Source organism: Portunus trituberculatus, chromosome 33, assembly GCF_017591435.1.
Source record: "Portunus trituberculatus isolate SZX2019 chromosome 33, ASM1759143v1, whole genome shotgun sequence".
NCBI classification, from domain to species: domain Eukaryota; kingdom Metazoa; phylum Arthropoda; class Malacostraca; order Decapoda; family Portunidae; genus Portunus; species Portunus trituberculatus.
In genome coordinates, this window is record NC_059287.1 from 6616875 (window position 1) to 6641606 (window position 24732).

General features: G+C 38.9%; 1 protein-coding gene across 1 annotated transcript in view; it reads left to right on the plus strand.

Moving 5' to 3' along the window:
* LOC123512199 overlaps window positions 1-24283 on the plus strand; it is a 63789-nt gene extending 39506 nt beyond the window's left edge. The window contains exon 3 of the mRNA XM_045268442.1: window positions 24133-24283. Coding sequence (XP_045124377.1) covers window positions 24133-24283 — 151 coding nt within the window. The remainder of the gene's footprint in view (window positions 1-24132) is intronic.
* The last annotated feature ends 449 nt before the right edge of the window (window positions 24284-24732 follow it).

A 24732-nucleotide genomic window follows, 5' to 3' on the forward strand; every position in this document is an offset into this window, starting at 1 on the left:
GATGATGAAAAACGACAAAAAGGTATAAAAATCTTTTACTGTCATGCAAAATTCATAATAATAATAAGACAACGACTATATATAGTATAACAATCTTAATCTCTGAATGGTAAAAATAAATCATAGGAAAATTAATATAAAAAAGATACGACAGAAATACGATAAGAAGTACTGTGAAACATTTGAAACATTTATTTACAGCCAAGTCATTTTACATACTGGTATATATGAGTATATCAAATCTTTACAGTTAAACCAAGCTAGCCTATATAAAGTAGAACTTTTCAGGCAAGTACTTATCAGAGTATAAATAGATTATACTGACTGGTGGAATAAGAACTATTTTTATAATAATAGTAACTAAAACGTTAGCTACAACGAACGAAATGTTTTTTCCGAAGTGAATTTAAATAATAATAATAATAGTAATAATTAATAATAATAATAATAATAATAATAATAATAATAATAATAATACTAATAATATTAATGGTAATAATAATCATAATGAAAATAAAATGATAACAATAATAATAATAGTAATAATAATAGTGATAATAATAATAATAATAATAATAATAATAATAATAATAATAATAATAATAATAATAATAATGATAATAATAATAATATTAATATTATTGATAATAATAGCAATAGTATAGATAATAATAATGTTCATAACAACAAATAATAACTAATATAATCAATAATAACAATAAAAATGATAATGATAATAATAATAATAGTAATAATAATAATAATAATAATAATAATAATAATAATAATAATAATAATAATAATGACAATCACAACTAACTGACACAATGTATATTTTACAAATCATCAATAGTAAAATTAGAACAACACTTGGTACATATGATTTAGCAGAACATAAATTAGTAGCTAGACAAGATATGTTTTTTTAGCATTGTTTTAAATGCATTGAGAGATGATGCTTCTTGAATTTTGCGAGGAATAGTATTCCATATAACAGGTCCTAGATAATTAGTTGAATGCTGAAACTTAGAAAGGCGGTGTATTGGTAAAGTAAGATGATCACGGTGGCGCGTACTATAATCATGTGATGGAAGAATGCTATGAATATAATGTTTATTGTTATACATGTGTGTGGCTATAGCAAGCTTTGTTATATCATTAAGTTTTAAAAGTTTGGTCTGTTTGAAAAGAGGGTCAGTGTGTTCAAGGTAGGTGCTGTTAGTTATAATTCTGACAACTTTCTTGAGCTGTAATTTTAAAGGAGTTAGGAATGTAGGGTAAGTAGTGGACCAAATAGGGTTACAGTATGTTAGCAATGTGTGAATGTGAGCAAAGTAGATGGATTTTAGGACATACGGTGGCATAAAATCTCTGATTTGATAAAGTAATGCAATATGTCTCGATATTTTTAGTGTAATATTATCTATATGGTACTTAAAATTTAAAGAGCTATCATAAGTAACACCAAGGAACTTGAATTTATCGATTTTAGTAATTATTCTGTTATTTATTTGTACATTAGGTAAATCCAGCATAGTTTTACCAGTGAATAGCATAAAGTAAGTTTTGTCAGTGTTTATTGTGAGCCTATTGCAAAGGCACCATTGATATAATTTTTTAAGTTCATTGTTAGCACTAAAAACAAGTTGATTCGGATCTGTTCCTATTAGATAAACTGTCATATCATCGGCAAATAAGATGCTTTTAGAGTCAGAAAAAATATCAGAAATATCATTGATGTAGAGGAGAAATAATAGAGGTCCAAGCACACTACCTTGTGGTACACCGAGAGTAATTAAGGTTGAAGATGATTTTGCATAACTAAAGGAAGTGTATTGACGTCTGTTTGTTAAGTAATCTGTAAACCATGAAAAATAGGGCCGCGAATTCCATAGTGGTGCATTTTATTAAGGAGAATTTTATGGTTTATTGTGTCAAATGCCTTAGCAAAATCAATGAATACTGATAAAACAGAAAACTTCTTGTCAATAGCTGTAAATATGTCATTAGAAAATTTATTCAATGCTTTAAAAGTGCTACAATTTTGTCTAAAACCATACTGCGAAGGATTAAGAATATTTTTGTGTTCTAAGTAATTAATTAAATGTTTTTCATTAATGTCTCAAATATTTTGGAAAATATTGTAAGTTGAGAAATTGGTCTATAATTTTTGGGGTCATCATGAGGGCCAGATTTATAAATGGGAGTAATTTTGCGGTTTTCAACTTGTCAGGAAAATTCCATTTGTTACAGACTGATTAAAAGTATTGTTAAAGGGATTGATAAAAGACTAGAGTTACTTTTGATGATGGTAGCCGATATATCATTTATATCAGAGGTTTTGTTTTTAAGAGACTTAATTACTGAATTCATTTCATATGTAGTGATAATGGGAACTACCATGGAATTTGGATAATTTTCTTTGAGGTAATCTAATGGATTTTTATTTGAGTGAGGAAGTTTGCTCTCCAGATCAGGTGCAATTTTAGAAAAATAATTACTGAAGGCATGTGAGATGTCTAAAGGATCACTTAGTACTTTATTATCATATTGCAATGTCTTAATTGTGTCTTTATTTTGAAAGTTACCTTTAGTTCATTTATTGCTTGCCAAATTTTCTTCGTATTATTTTTAAAGTTTATGAAGATTTGGCGATAATAGTTAGTTTTGGCAGATCGAACAACTTGAGTGAGCTGATTTCTGTACTGTTTAAAAATATGATGTGAAACTATTCCTAATTTATACATTTTAAATAATTTACATTTATGTTTGATTGAGTTAAGTATTCCACTAGATAACCATGCATTATGAAGTCTTTTAGCTGTTATAAATTTGGTTTTGATAGGAAAGCATTTATTGTAACATTCATTAACTATATTGTGGAAAAGGTTAAAATTTTCATTTGTATTTGGCAGGACAAGTAGTTCTTCCCAGTTTATGCCTTCTAATTCACTTGTAAATTTGTTATTATTATTGGCATTGATAACTCTGTATGTTATTTTATGTTTAGTATTTGGAAAGGGTTCAATGTTGATATTTATGAATATAGGAAGGTGATCTGATATTGAAAAGTGAATGATACCTGATAGAGAGCGAGGTAGGAAATTAGTCCAGATGTGATCTAACAGTGAAGGTTGGCCAAGGGCAGGACTATCAGGAAATCTTGTAGGTCTGGATATATGAGGGAAAAATTAAGTGATTGTAAGGAATTCAGAAACAAATTGGTAGGGAGGTGAGATGAGTGTTCTAGTAAGTTAATGTTGAAGTCACCTATAATGATTGATTTATTATGTCTGAATATGTCGTTATTTAATAACTCATTCATGATGTTAGTAAATTCATTGACAGCTATGTGTTTGCTGTTGGGCCTGTAAATTACTGAAATGATATATTTAGTGTTCCCTAATTCTAGCTTAGAAGTGCAGATTTCAATGTTTTCATTAATGAAAGAATATTGCATTAGTGGTTCTGCTTTCATATGATTTTTAGTAAAAACAGTGATCCCTCCGTGTTCTCTGACAGTCCTCGTTAAGTGGAATGACTCATAACCCTCCAAACAATAAAGGTGTTTAGTGTTTTGCTGTAGCCATGTTTCTGTAACTGCAATGACTTCAGGTGGTTTAGGTAAACAATTTAGAAAAGACTTTAGTATATCAAAGTTTTTCTGTAAAGATCTAATGTTAATATGTATAACACTGATGTAGTTGTTAGCTAATGGGTTTAAAGCTGAAGTGTATTCTTCAAAGTTGTAATACTTAGATAAACAGTTGATGTCTTGATGTCCTGCAATTTTTTTAATTTGACTTAATTCTAGATTGAAAGTGTTAGTTGTGTTATTAATGAGATTATCATCATATAATGACTTATATAAATTTTCCATAAAGTAATACTAAAGAACAAACAAACAAACAAGCAAATAATAGAAAAAAGATAGAACAACAAAGCATATATGGCTCCTAAGGTATGCCAAAGAAAATAAGTAGATGGGCTCATGAATCAGATGGAATAATTGTCATCTTAAGAGGCAAATCAAATGATGTGATCATTGTAGTATTAGGGACATAATCAATATCAACAGTTATAAATAGTAGTAGTGATAGTGGTGGCAGTAGTTATAGTAGTAGTAGTAGTAGTAGTAGTAGTAGTAGTTGTAGAGTAGTAGTAGTAGCAGTAGTAGTAGTAGTAAGAGGATTAGTAGTATAAGGAACAGTAGTAGTAGTAGTAAGAGGATTAGTAGTGTAAGGAACAGTAGTAGTAGTCGTGCAAGTTAATGTATTAACAATATTAGCTATAGTAATTATAGTAGTAGTTGTAGTAGCAGCAGTAATAGCGGTAGTAGTGGTGTTAACAGTATAATGTAGTAATAATAACGGTAGCGGTAGTAGCAGTAGCAAGTAGTAGTAGTGGTGGTATTAATAGCAATGGTGGTAGTAGTATTAGTGTAGTAGTAGTAGTAGTAGTAGTAGTAGTAGTAGTAGTAGTAGTAGTAGTAGTAGTAGTAGTAGTTGCAGCAGCAATAGTATTATTGATGTTATTAATAGTAGCAGTAGTAATTTTAGTAGTAAAAGTAGGAGAAACCATTCAACATAAACAAGCAGTTATATTAATTTACTTTCACATCTAAGTGGTTGTTACTCCTTTCAGTGCTGGGTACTTATCTAGAAACTCTGTAAGTGCTGCTTCAGTAGTGATGACATGTTTTGGTTAGAAATTGAAGCTTCACATAAATCCTACCATCCTGTGTATAGCACTGTTGAAAGATTTGCCTATGTTGTTTTCTTATATCCCATACTTTTTTAAATAGTAACCGGCGTTTGGGTGTCAAGCTTTCATTGATATATAAGTTTGGCTTAACTGTTACACATGCACTCATTATGTCATATTTCTGTTGTCTACTGTGCAGTTTAACAATGATTGGTCTTATGGAGTTTTGGGTATTCCTTGAGCCAAGCCTATGTGCTACATTTATGTCTTTATTTTCAATATTTATGTGGAGGTTATCTTTAATTGTTCTTATTGTTTTTTCTGTGGTGTTTTCATTTTGCTCCTCCACTGGCAAGTTTGGCCCACTAATAATGAGAGTATCCCGTCTTTCATACAGATTCACTTCTTCAATTTCATTTTCTAATTCTGCAATTTTGTTTTCAAGTTGAACAATGTGATTTTGCATCTTTTCTATTGTCTGGTCTTTCTGATTAATTAGGATCTGCACAGCTTTCACAATGGTGTTAACAATAGTTTTACCTTCCTCTGATATGGTGCTGTCTGTCTGTCTGTCTGTCTGTCTGTCTGTCTCTCTCTCTCTCTCTCTCTCTCTCTCTCTCTCTCTCTGTAAAAAATACTAACGACAATATGATATTACCGACGCGGGCTGCCATATCACCACGTTGCTATACATTAAGTAAAATCAATTACTCCGACACTCAGCGTCAAAAATAGCGTCACAGTGTCTGCCACGCGCCGCGCTCCAGAATGACGCGCCGCAAAATGGTGAAGCTAAGGACATGATTACTAAGATGAGGTATAATTTGGACCATCATGGTAAAATACGGCCGATTGGAAGCTTAGGAAGAATTATATATAAGTTGATAGACGAAAAGATAAATGAATGATCAATGAAAGGCAATGGATTATAATGTTATGACTGAGGTAAAAATTGAAAGTTAAGAAAAAGTTATAGGGTATTGATAGATGAGAAAATACAGGCGTGACCAATGTAAGGATGTAGGATTATAATGTTGTGAGGTAAAAGTATATGATGGTGAAATACATATATGAAGGTTGTGTAAGGGTTGTTCATTTGTTGGTGACGTGTCGGATGTGTTTTGTACATTAGTAATATTCAATGACTCAGTCGCGACAGTATGGTGTATTGTTTGTGTGTATGGTGTATTGTTTGTGTGTGTGGTGTATTGTTTGTGTGCATGGTGTATTGTTTGTGTGTATGGTGTATTGTTTGTGTGTGTGGTGTATTGTTTGTGTATGGTGTATTGTTTGTGTGTATGTGTATTGTTTGTGTGTGTGTGTATTGTTTGTGTATGGTGTATTGTTTGTATGTATGGTGTATTGTTTGTGTGTATGGTGTATTGTTTGTGTGTATGGTGTATTGTTTGTGTGTATGGTGTATTGTTTGTGTGTATGGTGTATTGTTTGTGTATGGTGTATTGTTTGTGTGCATGGTGTATTGTTTGTGTGCATGGTGTATTGTTTTTATGTATGGTGTATTGTTTGTGTGTATGGTGTATTGTTTGTGTGTATGTATTGTTTGTGTGCATGGTGTATTGTTTGTATGTATGGTGTATTGTTTGTGTGCATGGTGTATTGTTTGTATGTATGGTGTATTGTTTGTGTGCATGGTGTATTGTTTGTGTGTGTGGTGTATTGTTAGTGTGTATGGTGTATTGTTTGTGTGCATGGTGTATTGTTTGTGTGTATGGTGTATTGTTTGTGTGCATGGTGTATTGTTTGTATGTATGGTGTATTGTTTGTGTGTATGGTGTATTGTTTGTATGTATGGTGTATTGTTTGTGTGCATGGTGTATTGTTTGTACGTATGGTGTATTGTTTGTATGTATGGTGTATTGTTTGTATGTATGCTTCATGACTTTCCTAGCCACTTCATTATTAGCCCTGTCAATAAACATATTAAAAATACAGAAGCTGCGAGAACCATCATCCCTACACGTGGTAATCCCTATATCAAACATTCCTACCTATTTCCACTTATCACCCTTATCCGTAAATGGCTAATCTCCTTTTAATACTCCCTAAAGGCTTAACCGTAAAAACCTTAGTGTCAAGTCGTTTCCATTACCCCAATTTGAGAACCAATTCCTTCACGTGTGTCTAGTAATCTTCAAAAATAGAAAGTCGTCGTATCTAATTACCAAAATAAATGACAAACACAAGTAAACGAGAAAAAAGGAAAAAACAACATCCTATAACACGTCAATAAAAATAAGATAATAAGTACGAGCGAATTAACACCAAATATACCAGATGAAGCCACAAGACACTCAGACTCCCAATACTCCAGTGAAACCAAGGCAACCACACACCGCACACTTCCACCACAACTAAACTACGTAAAGCAAAATGAGATGAAACGAGTGTGCGTGCCTAAGTCCAAGAGCTGACGGAAGTGTTTACGCAGACTTTTGTTTCACGTCAGCCCTTTTGCTTTCACTGAATTACGGAGCAAATGTAAAAATGCGTGACCTCTGCCAAAGGAAACCTCTCTTTAACATGAACAATTAAGACCTTTTTAAATGTACTCGGACGTAGGTGGAGACTGGACGGAATGTTGAGTGGAGTGTGGTGGAAACTTAATTTTGCCGTCCTGTATGTCCATGTCAAATGTTGTGGCTTAGTAGAAAATATCTCCTAGTGGCGTATGTGTTTTGGTATAGAGACCTTCGTACTCACTAACATGTATCTCTTAGTAAAATATTTGTATGTCTTTGTTTAATACTATTGTTTGCGTATAACAGAACAGTGTATGAGTTTTATTTTTTCTTCTTTTGCGTTTCTTTTTATGTGTCTGTATGTGTGTTGACGTTTGTTCTTTCTTTGTATTCCTCTGTATTGCTATGAGACTCGTAAAGGACTATTGTGTTTTGATGTTCGTTAGTTTTTTTTTTTTTTTTTTTTTTTGTAGTGACACGAAGAAACAGACTAATAAGTTCGCATGTGTGATGATATTTTGTCTTTCCTATGTTTTTTTTGCACTGTTATATACAATCAGCCTCAAAATGGGCGTGTATGTGTTGGTTTAATTTCCCTTCAATTTCTCTGTATCGCCACTGACAGAAGCTGCAGTCACTATTACAGACAAGCAGAAAGACACAACCCGCCACTTCCTCCCTCCTTCCCTCCCTCGCTTACTCACTCACTCACTCACTCACTCATTTGCGCACTCACTCACTCATCGCATGTCTGACCGCCTCCTCGTATTCAGGAAGTGTTAATTCATTCATACGCTCACTTGATAATGCCACAAAATAATTCAGGAAGTCATCACTTATTTCCCACCCGATTTAATAATTCCATAACAGACAACATACGAAAAACCGGCACTACAATTTTTTCCCTTTTCACTCGCCGCTATTGTCTTTTATCATGATGTGCTGCTTTATAGTAGTAATGAGCTTTGTTAAATGCATTTCTCTTACACGGCTTTTCTATTCAGTGCAATACTGAAGCAATATTTCACGAGGAGGCGACGAGGCCGAGGAGGAAAGACTTCGGTGGTGTGTTTTTAGTGTCACAGAACTGCCGCTGTGAGACAAAAAAGCAGAGGAGACTGACTCTCGGTTCACATATTGTAGGGACTTATAAGCATTGTGTTTACAAAATTGTGTGAAAAAAATAAATCAAAATAAACTACTACAAAATGGGATAAGGGGATTTGAAAGACTGACTTATACTATTTTGCTCTTGAATATATTCATTTGGTAAGTGAAAGAACCTTATTCTTTTAGCTTATATTCCTTCATCAATATCAATATTCGATAAAGCAGAAATAGGAAAAAAACGTATGTAAAACCCTAAATATTACTAAGGAAGGAAAAAATCACGTAAAATAAATTGAAATCACTATATTCAACCGAACTCGTATGAAAAAAAGAATGTGTAAACTGAATCATCTGTACATAAACCTGTATCACACCGGCCAATCAAAACAGGCTGTATTTTTTATTTTTTGTAAGACTAAACTTTGCAATCAGCTCCAGGCAAGAAGCTCAGCCGGCTTGCATGTTCAGCGTGACGCAAAAAATTTTTTTTTTTATGGCAAAAGTATCTATTTTCAATGACAACATCGCAAGTTTCCTCTCTCAAGATATAACACCGATTTTTCGGTTAAACTTAGAAGCATGACAGCAATGCTGGAGGAGAACACGAGGGTGGGAGGGAGGATAAGAGGATGGAAGAGAAGACAAGAGTGTGAGAGGGAGGACAGGAGGGTGGAAGAGAGGACAAGAGGACGGAAGGGAGGACAGAAGGGTGGATGGGAGGACAAAAGCTTGGACGGGAAGACAGGAGGACGGAAGAGAGGAGAGAAGGGAGAAAAGAAAACATGAGAGTAAAGGAGAGGACAAGAGGGTGGAAGAGAGGACAGAAGAACGGAAGGGAGGACAAAAGGACAGATGAGAGGAAAGAAGATGGAAGGGGGGATAGAAGAAGGAAGGGAGGATAGAAGGAAGGGAGAAGGGAGGACAGGAGAGTGAAAGGAAGAGCACTGCAGAGAAAACAGTCAATATATAATGAACGAAGTGATAGATAACTAGTGGCGCCAACCTTCACCTTAGAGCAGACCAATGTGGCAAGCTGCACTGTGGTACCTGCATCACCACGCCACTAACACTAAGCGGGCAGTGGGGAACAGACAGGAAAAAACTTGTCCAGTGTGAGGCAGTGATGTACTCTAAAGCATCCTTAAGAAAAAAAGGCGGACAAACAAACAAAGAAGGCAAATGAAGGAAGAAAATGGAAAATATAATGATAGAAAAGAAAACAAAGATCCAGCACTTGATAGAGGTGTTTTGTCTTTACTTAAAGCGCTAGCTAAGGAACAGCAAGCCATGGCAGACCATAGGCAGACATCAACGACAGGAATGAATGTTACGTAGTTAAATAACGCAAAGTTCCAAACTCGACATCTTCGCTACCTTGATATAAAGTGAGTGATGTTTGATAGTAAAGATGAAGGCTCCTCATTGTCAATAGTGATGAATACATGAAAAAAAATAAAAAAAGGAAAAAAAATAATAAAAAGGGAGGAAAACTTCTCAGTATATCCTCATGTCACACTGATAATCGAGTTATTTGCAAGAGAAAAAAGAAAAAAGTCATTTCTTTTGTCATCTCAATATCAATAGTAGTAATAACAAAATAAAGATAAAACGAACAAAAATACAAAATAAATAAACCAGCCATTTTTCCTCGTCTTCTCACCAGCAATCTATCAGTCTACTCAATGGGAACAGGATACACAGGAAGCAACTCAATTTCCTTCACTTCACACCATCGTAAGGACACAAGAAACACAATATTTTTAGCAACAGGTCACCTTGTCGCACCCTCCTCTGCCCTGCTACTCCAGTTTTTACATATTCAATTTCCTCTTATCAATCTGTCTCCTTTTCCAACTTTTCCTCTTCAGATTCTTGCTCTTCCTTCTCTTCCTCTTATTTTCATCCTTCTTCCTTCCTCTTCACCTTCCACTGCTCCTCTCCAATAATTCATTTTCATTCTTTCCTATTCCTTCCCTTCCATTCATTTTCATAATCTGTATCTTTTGCTTTTACCCTTACCTTACCTTACCTCCTCGGGCTGGGTGGCGTAATTGGTTAAGGCGGCTCGTGCTCGAATCTTTGCCAAACCTAGTCGCCTTTTAGGTGATGTAGCGTTCTCCCGTTAACCCTAGCGGTGCCATATGACCTAAACTGTCGCGGCGCCTAATGGAAAATTTTATTTTTTTTCCTCCTCATCATCCTTCTGTTTCAATCCTTCATCCTTCCTTATTTCTTACTGCTGTTCTACATTCTTTTCTTTTTTTTTTTTTACTTTTTATCTATTTATTTCCTTTACATTTCTTTTTCATTGTCAGTTCGTTTCACTTCTCATCTTTCCTTCTACTCTTTCTCCTCACCTTCCTTCTCCTCCTCCAGTCTCTACAGTGTTTTAATAATCTTTTAATTCGCATTCTTTCCCTTCCCTTGTTTTACCTCACCTGCTCCCTTCCTCCATCCTCCATCCTCCTTCTCCTTCTCTTCCTCCTCTGCCTACTCCTCCTCCTCCTCCTCCTCCTCCTCCTCCTCCCTATCACTGGCAAGACATAATTAACACGACACATTGAGGTCTGGCTCTCCTGAAACCGGAAATACAACGAAAAACAAACCCTCCCGCTCTCCTGCCGCTTTCCTGGTTATTCCTCCAATCCCGTCCTGTCCCCTTCCCTTCCCGTGAGCCTTCTCCTCCCTCTCCCCCGTTCCTAATTCCTGTCTTCCTCCCTCCTCCCCCTCCTCCTCCCGCCATCTTCCCTCTCCCTCCCTTCCCGTCCAACTACACCTCCCCGATCCACCATGAGACAAGACAGCGTACATATCCACAATAATTATTCATCTTCCTCCTCCTCCTCCTCCTCCTCCATGTTTTCCACCTCTGTATTTTTCTCAGAACCTTTATTAATTTTTCCTTTTCCTTCATGTTTTCGTTTACCTTTATTGTCTGTATATGTCTGTCTGTCTCTGTCTCTCTGTCTATCTCTCTACTATCCTCCTAAATTCTCCTCCTTTCTAATTTACCGTTTTATTTTCTACCGTCTTCAGTCTTCCTCCTTCCTACCACCACCTCCTCCTCCTCCTCCTCCTCCTCCTGTGATATATTTTTCTGCAAGTAGATCGTCTCGTCAACAGGCAGCGGTAAATTACTTACTCAATAATCTTCATATGATTTACGAGATTTTAATGTGAATCCTAGCCGCTAATTATTCACTTATCGTGTGTGTGTGTGTGTGTGTGTGTGTGTGTGTGTGTGTGTGTGTGCGTGAGACAGTGCGTGCGTGCGTGCGTGCGTGCGTGCGTGCGTGCACAACTCCTCGATGCGTGCTAGGTGAACAGGGGTGAAAGGAGACACACCAAATATCTCCACCCGTGTGTGTGTGTGTGTGTGTGTGTGTGTGTGTGTGTGTGTGTGTGTGTGTGTGTGTGTGTGTGTGTGTGTGTGTGTGTGTGTGTGTGTGTGTGTGTGTGTGTGTGTGTGTGTGTGTGTGTGTGTGTGTGTGTGTGTGTGTGTGTGTGTGTGTGTGTGTGTGTGTGTGTCATCAATCAATCAATCAATCAATACCTGATTAATTTGTTCCTTCCAGGCAAACAGAACAGACACGTTACTGTGATGGATTGTACCTGTTAATGTTGTCTTGTGTTGACAAATTTTATGTACGTTTATTGTTGAATTGTAGGTTTGTATCTTCAATTTGTGATGGAAATGTGATGGAAATTTAATGTTTATTTTTTGTTGTTGTGTATAAGTCTGGAGCAATATTTCTTTGTGGTGTAGTATTTCCTGATGTCTTTCACTTCAATTTGATGGACAAGAAAAGTTAGTTGTGGTGTATTCACCTTTAATTGGTGTTTGTTGTGTGTGTAACGTTGAGTTGTGTGAGACAAAATGTTTGTTGGTCTTTTAACAGACTTGTGTGAAAATATATTATTGTTATTCTTGAGTGATGTAAAGACGAACCTTTTATTTGTGTTTTTAATCTACATTTGTCTGAGGTGAAATACCTGATGTGATGTATCTAGTTTGATTTGTTTGTAGAAATTTGTTTTTCTTATTTTAACTGACATGTGGAAAATAAATGTTTGTTGTGTTTTTACCTGGCCAAGTCACATTCTGAGATCAGGCCATCTATCGGTGAATGTAATAATCAACCACCAGACTCTCACATAAGTAAATGGATTAATGTTTTTTTTTTTTCTATTTTAAATATTCAGTAACAAACTCGTATGACCTGATGAAACACACACACACACACACACACACACACACACACACACACACACACACACACACACACACACACACACACACACACACACACACACACACACTTTTTCCACTCTCCATGCGCAGACAACCTTTACCTTCAAATGCACACAACACATCTTACAGAACCACGGCTCTTAGCATTTACTATTGCCAACCTTAGCAAAGCCGCAAGGTCCCCGATACATTATTTCCCCTCTAACTTCCTACGTTGAGCCGTGTATGGAATAAGAACAAATAACCAAAGCAGTTATTAACAAGCCTCTCAAAACACAAGTGGTTATTACCTTCTGGTTCGGGGACTTGAAAATAAGGGTAATAGATATAGCAGATGAAACGTGAATGCAAGGCAATATGTTATAAGGATGCTACGGGGAGGATAATGTCACAGCACGGTGCTTCCTGACTCCTAACGCTTAGACATGCGCGCCCACACGCACATGCAAACGCACACTAACACACTCGCGGGCACACACACACACACACACACACACACACACACACACACACACACACACACACACACACGGCCCGGTAGCTCAGTGGTTAGAGCGCTGGCTTCACAAGCCAGATGACCGGGGTTCGATTCCTCGGCCGGGTGGAAATATTTGGGTGTGTCTCCTTTCACGTGTAGCCCCTGTTCACCTAGCAGTGAGTAGGTACGGGATGTAAATCGAGGAGTTGTGACCTTGTTGTCCCGGTGTGTGGTGTGTGCCTGGTCTCAGACCTATCCCAAGATCGGAAATAATGAGCTCTGAGCTCGTTCTGTAGGGTAACGTCTGGCTGTCTCGTCAGAGACTGCAGCAGATCAAACAGTGAAACACACACACACACACACACACTATTGTTATGGCAGGTGAAAAATCCATTTTACTGACATTATTTAAGACAGTAAAGACGTATTGGCATTCAATCTCAGCACTAGATCATAGTTACCTAAAAGTGTTATTTTTTTCTCTCTTCTCAAACTGAGACACTTTAAATAAACACGGATGTGACCACTCAAAAAATGCAATGAACAAATTCTCAAATGACTTAATTTCTACCTTTGTGTAGATTTTTTTCTGAATGATTACTATTTTTCCATCATTTAGCACTGAAACGCCATGAGATGTTAAAAGTATATGATAACATGAAAATAAGAGAAGCTACAAGACACCTCCAGGCCTATGCGTGACAGTCTCTATATAAATCATCCTCAGCTATCAATTCGCCTTAGGTAAAAATTCTTATTGCACACAACTTGAGTGAGGAAAAAATGCATGGAAAAATCAGGGTAAAGCACGTTATAATCCTTCATTAAAGCTGCTATATCCAACAGTTAGACACTAAAAACACTGTACGGAACATTTGAAGGCAACTATAAAGGTAAATTATGAAAAAAGGAGAGTTTCCTATTTCAAGCCAATGTAAGTAACATCAAGAAATCCGTGGAACAGGACATGCTTTAGAGTTTTATTATTCAAGAACAGTGTGTCGAGTAGCATTGAAAGAGTTAAGCTTCTATTTTTCAAGGTACTCGTAATATTTTCACGACCACGACCACGACGACGACGACGACCACCACCACCAACAGCCCAGCCCTCACAACCACCACCACCACCACCACCAGATGTGGCTCTCCATCTCTTCAGTCTTCACCCGCCCACAACATTCTCTCAATTTCAGAAATCAGGCAAGTGTGTTTTTTTAATGATCGCCATCCAGGTCACCTCCAAGATGAGTATTTTAATCACCGAACCAGAGAGAGAGAGAGAGAGAGAGAGAGAGAGAGAGAGAGAGAGAGAGAGAGAGATTCAAGCACTTAAAATTGATCAGGATTTCTTTATAATTCTTTGCACGTGTGGGGAAAAAAAAGATCATAGGAGGGGAGGTGTGTGGGAGGACAGGTGTGTTGGCGTGAGGACAGGTGCGTAGGAGAGGACAGAGAGAACACTGAGGTGTAAAGGAGATAAAACAGGTGTAAGGAAAAGAACATTTGGAAATCTTAAATAAAGGAGACGAGGATTATCACCACTGAACTTCATGGATTTAATCAAGACATGAAAACTGTTGCCGAAAAAAAACATGGAAATTTTAAAGGAAAAAAAAGAGAATTATCACTATTGAAATATACGAAAATCTTAGAGGAATAGAGGAAAGAATCGTCACTATTAAACTCCGTGAAAATTAAAATACACGAGAAGCATCACTATTAACCCTTTCAGTACTGAGACGCTTGTTTACCATGAATTTTGGATATGATTAGACAACTTTATTGACATCAGGAAGGGTTCATGGAAGTCAGAAGATTATTGACCACAGTTCTCGCTACTTTAATCACCACATAAGTTTCTGAAGCTGTATATGATCACCAAATAGTAAGCAGAATGAATATGAAAACGCGTTATGGTATGGACAATTTATAGAAAGGAAATGAAAATTATCATCATTAACCAGCATAGGAATTATTGTAGGAAAGAGGCGAGATGATGTAAAGAAGAGCTATCACTACCTAACATCATAAAAAAAATTAATATGCACACTATCTTCATAAAAATTCTATGGAAAGGAGACGAAACTATCACTATTGTCACCACTCTCCGGTGTTGGACAATCCGGAATGTCCTCACGAACACTTATTGATGCATCGAAGGAATTTTAATTAGTTTTGTAGGACGGCAATAATATCCCTGGTGAAGAGTAAAGTTCAAAAGGTTAGCCAGTGAACAAAGAGCAGAGGAAATGATGAGTAACGGTGAGAGAGGGAACAAAAGAGAATGGTAATTGAAAAGCAAGCATAGACAGGAATGAAGGAAGGAATATTACAGCACTTTTACTGAAGCCCGGTGGAAAAGTGCTATTGCCTGTTTTCTTTTCTCTATCTGGCTGTCTATGTACTCATCCTTTTTTTCTATATTCATTTGTCTTTGTCACTTTTTGTCTATATCTCTACACTATTTTTTCACTATTTTCTTGTCTGTACTACGTGTCTCTGTCTATCAGTTCACTTTTATTTTACTAATTTTACTGTAATAACACACACACACACACACACACACACACACACACACACCGGTAGCTCAGTGGTTAGAGCACTGGCTTCACAAGCCAGAGGACCGGGGTTCGATTCCCCGGCCGGGTGGAGATATTTGGGTGTGTCTCCTTTCACGTGTAGCCCCTGTTCACCTAGCAGTGAGTAGGTACGGGATGTAAATCGAGGAGTTGTGACCTTGTTGTCCCGGTGTGTGGTGTGTGCCTGGTCTCAGACTTATCCAAAGATCGGAAATAATGAGCTCTGAGCTCGTTTCGTAGGGTAACGTCTGGCTGTCTCGTCAGAGACTGCAGCAGATCAAACAGTGAATTACACACACACACACACTGCTTCACTAATAAATCAAGGGCACAAGACTGAAGTATTATTTTTAATCCACCAATTACGAGTCTCCTTCGTGACGTCACAATACACTGGCCAATGAGAGGAAAACAGGATAAGGAGTTGCTGAGAATCATGGGAGTCACGGGAGGAAAGGAATATGAGATGATAATATGACATTCATTCTGGCACCTTGAGTCTGGCTCCTGATGATTCACAATATGATTTTTTTTTTTCGCTTTTTCATATGAATTTAATACTATTCCCTATCATTTTCTCGAATAACGCAACCGACTGGCATACTGACCTTTTGGAAAACGTAATTCTTTCATATTCTTCCTCTTGCTGTGTCGGTTTGACGTTGATGTTGTCACTGCACATCCAACATCTTATATATTCTAGCTTCTCAGTCTTAAGGAATACCAATGTACAGTCACAACTACTCACTACACCTAGCGATACAAGAGAGATTAGGTAAACTTTCGAGGGGTTCGTAATCAGGGTAGGAAAATTGTATAGTATTTCCACCCTAATAAAGCAGTTCTAACCTAAAGTATTATAAGAAAATGGAGATTCAAAAAGAGTAGTAATCGATGTCTGGAATAAATTTAGTAATCAGGAAGTGTTTACGTAGCCAACTAGGAACTGTAAATGAGATGAATTTTTGGATAAAGGTGACAGCTGGACACAGCAAAGTAGAAAGGGGGAAAAAACATGTGTGTCTTGGCCCTTGTTTTTATGTACGGCAATTCATTCCCTCGTTTCTACTTTCTTTTTCACTCCTCCCTCCCACCTCCATATAAACATTCTCTCTCTCTCTCTCTCTCTCTCTCTCTCTCTCTCTCTCTCTCTCTCTCTAGTAACTGAGATCTCTTGAAAATTAAGACTGAAAATCCTGACATTTACGACTACTTTGTTATAATCATAATGGCAGGTCATTTTCTTGTACTTAAGGTAACCAAAGACAATCTAAAGTAACCTAACGTAAGGTAACCCTAGCGTAAAGTAATGTAACCTAATCTAACCTAACCTAAACTAATTAATCCGTAAGCCCAAGGGAATGCTGCCCTCTCACCACCACTCCTCCGGTGCTCCAAGGTAAGAGTGTTCTGTGTGTGTGTGTGTGTGTGTGTGTGTGTGTGTGTGTGTGTGTGTGTGTGTGTGTGTGTGTGTGTGTTTCACTGTTTGATCTGCTGCAGTCTCTGACGAGACAGCCAAACGTTACCCTACGGAATTTCCGATCTTCAGATAGGCCTGAGACCAGGCACACACCACACACCGGAACAACAAGGTCACAACTCCACGATTTACATCCAGTACCTACTCACTGCTAGGTGAACAGGGGCTACACGTGAAAGGAGACACACCCAAATATCTCCACCCAGCCGGGGAATCGAACCCCGTTCCTCTGGCTTGTGAAGCCAGCGCTCTAACCACTGAGCTACCGGTGTGTGTGTGTGTGTGTGTGTGTGTGTGTGTGTGTGTGTGTGTGTGTGTGTGTGTGTGTGTGTGTGTGTGTGTGTTGTGGCCTATAGCATCTATAGGTTTACTTGAAGAGTATGGAAAGCGCTGTTAAGCTTCCACCCATTAGTGGTGTAGGCAATTTTATTTATAGTGGTACCCATATTAGGGCCCATATCACCACCCAAGCACATCTTAAGGGGTATCACATTGGCCTATGATACGCGGAACGAGCAACATCCTCTCCAGATAGCTGGAACTTTTCCGAGATTAGCGGAGCAAAGTTGAGATGGCTTCATATCCATTCCGGTTCTCCGTATGATATCCCAATGAAAAAATAAACATAAGATATATAATAAAACACTTTCATTCAAACTAAGAACGTGCATAATTTTTTCATATTGGAATATTAAATAATATTTAATCAATCTAGAAAGATGAAATATATGTATATCATGTCGATAGTTTGGGCTCATGGCAACCCATCCCAGACTCCAAAAGTTGCCGTCGTACACCTCTCGGTCTCGGTTCTTCCCTCGTTTCCCTTTCTTCCTTTTCTTCAATAACAGAAAGTGCAAGAGCAATTCCAGCACGATGCACAGGTTGAGATATAATCAGCATGGTTTCGTTCTGGTTTGTTTTGATTTTAGGCTTGGTCTTAGTTGATGGGCCGTTTGCCTAGTATAGCAAGAACATGGCAGCTTGTGTGTGATAATGTTCCTGGTTTCCCACAAAGAACCATGGCCCGTGTTCCACATATCACAGGCGAATGTGATACCCCCTTTAGGTGTAAGGCAATTACACCTCCACCTAGAACCTGGGTAACTGGGAATCATGGCGACATGTAGGTAACTTTGAACCACTTGATAAAATGGCAAAGTATCAACGCGGTATGCGGTGGGATTCGAACCTACGAGTGGAAAGTCTGCCCGATCCACTACGCCACCGCCTTCCTGTGTGTGTGTGTGTGTGTGTGTGTGTGTGTGTGTGTGTTATACCGTATACTGTCCTGAATGTTAAGAGAGAGAGAGAGAGAGAGAGAGAGAGAGAGAGAGAGAGAGAGAGAGAGAGAGAGAGAGAGAGAGAGAGAGAGAGAGAGAGAGAGAGAGAGAGAGAGAGAGAGAGAGAGAGAGAGAGAGAAATGAGAAGCATCGGGGTGGGGAAGAAGGGCAGAAAGAGGAAGAAAGAAAACTCAAGAGGCAGTTTAAACCAATCACAGCTGCGATGAAAGATATAGAAAAAAAAAAGGACGACGGATGGAGGGAAGAAAACTGAATCATCGAGTACGTAACTGTGTGTACGCTTCACAAAATGACTTCCACATGTAGCACTATCCATCCTCCCATGACTTCCCTGTTCCTCTTACACTGTTATCACGAGCTGTCATCACTTTCCAGGGTGCAGCTTAAGGTTTAGACGCAACACACGTAGAGATGCACGGCTGAGGTGGTGTTAGCGTGTCAAGAGTGTGAGGGGAAGAGGATGCTGAAGATAGATCTGTCCGGCAGGGGTAAGAGAAAGGGTGACCTGAGAGAAGGTTTATGGATGTAATGAACGAACACATGCTTGGAATGGATGTAGCTTAGGAAAGTGCTCAATATAAAATACCTGTTACAAAAAACTCTCTCTCTCTCTCTCTCTCTCTCTCTCTCTCTCTCTCTCTCTCTCTCTCTCTCTCTCTCTCTCTCTCTCTTCTGTGTGTACATTTAGAATAAAATGCACATCACTTAACATAAAGAATTAAAACAACACCGCAAAAAGATATATAGATTAACACACAACAGATGTTTCTTTGATTTTTCACAGGAAAGACTAATACACTCTGGCGACCCATGACAGGAGCAGACCTAATGAATACCACACTCCCTATTACATCATCTCAACAAGGAAAAACTTCAGCAGAAACTCAAATTGGTGACTTTTTTCCTCGTAGCTTGTCACAGAGAACCCTAATGATATATATATATATATATATATATATATATATATATATATATATAATGATATATATATTCTTTAAATGGAAAGGTTATGAGGTAACAGACACTCTTTCCCCTTCCCACATACCCCCCTTCCCTCATCAACGCATCACATTCTGTTGGAGCTGCTCTTCCCCACGCTTCTTCTGGGAAAAGCAATACATACATACAGCTTCTAGAGTGGTAAAAATATGACACTGGTCTTTGTCACGACGCAAAGATTGGAACAGAAACAGTCTCTTGGGTTACAACATAAATATTTTCTTCATCATATAAAATAATACTGTAACAAAATCTCTCTCTCTCTCCTTCCTTCCCTCCTTCCCTCCCTCCTTCTCTCTCTCTCTCTCTCTCTCTCTCTCTCTCTCTCTCTCTCTCTCTCTCTCTCTGGAACACTCTGAATAACAAGCATATCATTAAACAAAAAAAAAAAAAAAAAAAAAAAAAAAAAAAAACTGAAAAATGCTGACACAACTAAAGCTGCTTAATCTTTCACAACTAAATATCGTCCATCAAAAAATAAATAAATGAAAAACACGTTTCAAAATAACAAAGAAGCGCGTCTTGGTTGAAAAAATGCAGACACAATAGATATAAAAATCCAGGAAGACGCAAGGACAAAGAGGCGTAATGGTAATGAAAACGATAAAACATTCAGCGCCTCGGTCGAACCAAAGAAAATGGAATTGTTACCAGATAGAAAACGCTTTGCACAGGAAAGGTTAGAAAGAAAATGTTTTGTTTTTAAGGGAATACTTAGAGAAAAATAAGTACGCAGAGAGAGAGAGAGAGAGAGAGAGAGAGAGAGAGAGAGAGAGAGAGAGAGAGAGAGAGAGAGAGAGAGAGAGAGAGAGAGAGAGAGAGAGAGAGAGAGAATCTTTGGGTGTGACGAAGGAAACATCTTGATCCAAAAGATGCAACGAGGCGAAGAGGAGGAAGAGGATGAGGAGGAGGATGAAGAGGAGGAGGAGGAGGAGGAGGAGGAGGAGGAGGAGGAGGAGGAGGAGGAGGAGGAGAAGTGAAAAGGGAGAGATTCATTTTAGCATCATCGACCAATTCTGATTTCCATTAGATGAGTTTTGAGCCACCAAAATTTTATGTTCATATTCTGTAGAGAGAGAGAGAGAGAGAGAGAGAGAGAGAGAGAGATTGTATTCCAGACTCCGTAAGTTATTCTTAACGTAATGAACACACACACACACACACACACACACACACACACACACACACACACACACACACACACACCGCGTAGTGTAGAGGTTAGCACGCTCGACTCAGAATCGAGAGGCCCTGGTTCGAGTCCCGGTAAGCGGCGAGGCAAATGGGCAAGCTTCTTAATGTGTTGTCCCTGTTCACCTAGCAGTAAATAGGTACGGGATGTAATTCGAGGGGTTGTGGCCTCGTTTTCCCGGTGTGTGAAGTGTGTTGTGGTCTCAGTCCTACCCGAAGATCGGTCTATGAGCTCTGAGCTCGCTCCGTAATGGGGAAGACTGGCTGGGTGACCAGCAGACGACCGTGGTGAACACACGCACACGAGAGGGATTCATCCATCCTTTAAACTCTTCTTTCTTTCATTGTTTTCTTCCTTTCGTTTTCGTGAAAAGTTTGTGCGAAACTTTACTGATTTCCTTTCTTTACTTTCCGTTTTTCTCACATTTTTTCCTGTTGTGGCCAGAAAGGGGAGAGTGGGAGGAGGAGCAGAAAGAGGAGGAGGAGGAGGAGGAGGAGGAGGAGGAGGAGGAGGAGGAGGAGGAGGAGGAGGAGGAGGAGGAGGAATACATGGGAAAGACAACAGGAGGCCTTGCGACCTATGACGAGGTCACTCGTTTCCTATACTACATCTACATAAGCTATATACTTAGTAAGAGGCAAGGATAGAACAGATGAAGCTCCTCCCCATCCAACACTCGCCCTGGCGTCACCCGGCAATAAATAACAAGAAAAATACGCATCAATTGCTGAGAAGGACAATCGGGGAAATTTATACAGGAAAGATGGGAATAAGAGTACTAATGTAACTACTAGTATCGCTAAGAAAAAGAGAATCTAGCGTAACTACTACTATCGCTAAAAAAAAGAAAAAAATGAAAAGGAGGAGGAGGAGGAGGAGGAGGAGGAGGAGGAGGAGGAGGAGGAGGAGGAGGAGGAGGAGGAGGAGGAGGAGGAGAAAGGAGGAGGAGAAGAAAGGAGAGGAGGAAGAGGAGAAAGAGAGGGAGGAGGAGGAGGAAGAAAAGGAGGAGGAGGAGGAGGTTGAGGAGGAGGAGGAGGAGGAGGAGGAGGAGGAGGAGGAGGAGGAGGAGGAGGAGGAGAAAGTAAGAAAGAAATACACATATATAAAAAAGGATTAAATACATAGAATTCAATAACTATACAACAAAACATTAAATACACACACACACACACACACACACACACACACACACACACACACACACACACACACACACACACACACACACACACAGAGGACCGGGGTTCGATTCCCCGGCCAGGTGGAGATATTTGGGTGTGTCTCCTTTCACGTGTAGCCCCTGTTCACCTAGCAGTGAGTAGGTACGGGATGTAAATCGAGGAGTTGTGACCTTGTTGACCCGGTGTGTGGTGTGTGCCTGGTCTCAGGCCTATCCGAAGATCGGAAATAATGAGCTCTGGGCTCGTTCCGTAGGGTAACGTCTGGCTGTCTCGTCAGAGACTGCAGCAGATCAAACAAACAGTCAAACACACACACACACACACACACACACACACACACACACACACACACACACACACACACACACATACACTCACACACACACACACACACACACACACTCTCTCTCTCTCTCTCTCTCTCTCTCTCTCTCTCTCTCTCTCTCTCTCTTTACTCACGATGATGGAAAGAGGATGTTATAAACCATTTCAAAATTGATAACACAGCCAATCCTGAGAGAGTAGGTACGGGATGTAAATCGAGGAGTTGTGACCTTGTTGACCCTGTGTGTGTGTGTGCCTGGTCTCAGGCCTATCCGAAGATCGGAAATAATGAGCTCTGGGCTCGTTCCGTAGGGTAACGTCTGGCTGTCTCGTCAGAGACTGAGAGAGAGAGAGAGAGAGAGAGAGAGAGAGAGAGAGAGAGAGAGAGAGAGAGAGAGAGAGAGAGAGAGAGAGAGAGAGCAAACGTGTGGAGGAAAGTAAACACTAAAAGATTAAAATGACATGAAATAGAAAATATACAAGAAAGAAGAAAACGGAGGAAAAGTAAAGAGGGACGAAAAAAATAACCTGATAAAAAGAAAAAAAGAAAAATAAAGAAAACAATAAGGAAGGATTGACAATAATGATGATACCACTACTTCAACTTGAAAAATTCAGGTTTAGGAAAGAAATGCGAAGAAACTGGTATACAAACGGAGTGGTTGATGAGTGGAACGGTCTCAGTGGTCATGTAGTCAGGGCTGAGTCAATAGGGAGCTTTAGAAGAAGGTTAGACAAGTTCATGGATGGGGATGATAGATAGAATTACGTAGCTTAAACACACTGGGACTGCCTCGTATAGACCTGGCGGCCTCTTGCACCTTCCCTCTTTTCTTATGTTCTTGTGTACTACTACTATTACTACGACTACTACTACTATTACCACTATTACTACGACTACTACTACTACGACGACTACTACTACTACGAGTACTACTACTACTACTACTTCTACTACTATTACCACTATTACTACGACTACTACTACTACTACTACGACTACGACGACTACTACTACTAAGAGTACTACTACTACTACTACTACTACTACTACTACTAAGAGTACTACTACTACTACTACGAGTACTACTACTACTACTACTACTACTACTACTACTACTACTACTACTACTACTACTACTACGACTACGATTACGACTACGACTACTACTACTACTATCACTACTACTACAAATAATACTACTGTTACTACTACTCCTACTCCTACTCCTACTACTACTACTACTACTACTACTACTCCTCCTCCTCCTCCTCCTCCTCCTCCTCCTCCTCCTCCTCCTCCTCCTCCTCCTCCTCCTCCTCCTCCTCCTACTACTACTACTACTATTAGTATTGTACTACTATTATTACTACTATTACTACTAATGTTGCTACTACCGTTACTACTACTACTACTACTATGACTACTATTACTTTTATTACTTCTACTAATATTTCCACTATTACTACTACTGATACTACTACTGCTACTGTTACCACCACCCCTAATAATAATAATAATAATAACAACAATGACAATAAGTATGATAATAATGAGAAGCAGAGCATTGCAGTAAAACAATCACAGAAAAACAGCATTAATAAGAAACACAAAACGGCAGAGGAGCGGGAACCAAAACAAACCCCATAACTAAAGGCAAAGCGTAGCCCACCTCGTCACTGACCCAGGAATAGTATAGAATTACAAGTCAGTAAACACATTCATCAAAGGCACACACACACACACACACACACACACACACACACACACACACACACACACACACACACACACACACACACACACACACATGAATAAGCTCAAGGAAAGAGAGAAAACACGCAATTAATTTTCTCACGTGCATTTCTCTGAATTCACCTGATATTTATGTTACGGTTTTTGTCAAGAAGCGAGTATCATTAGCAAGTTTTTAGCCTTTGTGCGTTTGGTAAGCTTTTATATTCGGTCTATGTGTATGCCTGTATGTATGAGTGTACATGTAACTCTCAAACGCAGGCAGGCTAGACCAACACAACTAACACCAACAGCAGCAATAGTGGCATCATGAACAACAGCAGCAGTGGCGGTGGCGTGGAGTTGGTGCAGCGGGAATTAAAACAGCCTTTCATTACAGCTTATGTAGATGAAGACTGGCGTTCAGGCGGCGGCAGGCGAGGCAAACATTTAGTGACCATCTAGCACGAGCAATGCCCAATAAAACCCGCCCAACCCGCCCTAATACTAATCCAATCCCGCACGATTCCAAACCTTATTTCCCGCCCAAATCTCGCCCATTTCCCACCCAGCCACCCAGCCACCCTGCCAGCCAGCCACACACACACACACACACACACACATAACAGATGCCGTCAAACTTCTCGCCTCTCTATGTATCTTGATTTGTTGGTGAGAGAGAGAGAGAGAGAGAGAGAGAGAGAGAGAGAGAGAGAGAGAGAGAGAGAGAGAGAGAGAGAGAGAGAGAGAGAGAGAGAGAGAGAGAGAGAGAGAGAGAGAGAGAGAGAGAGAGAGAGAGAGAGAGAGAGAGAGAGAGAGAGAGAGAGAGAGAGAGAGAGAGAGAGAGAGAGAGAGAGAGAGAGAGAGAGAGAGAGAGAGAGAGAGAGAGAATCACACACAAATAACAATCATAA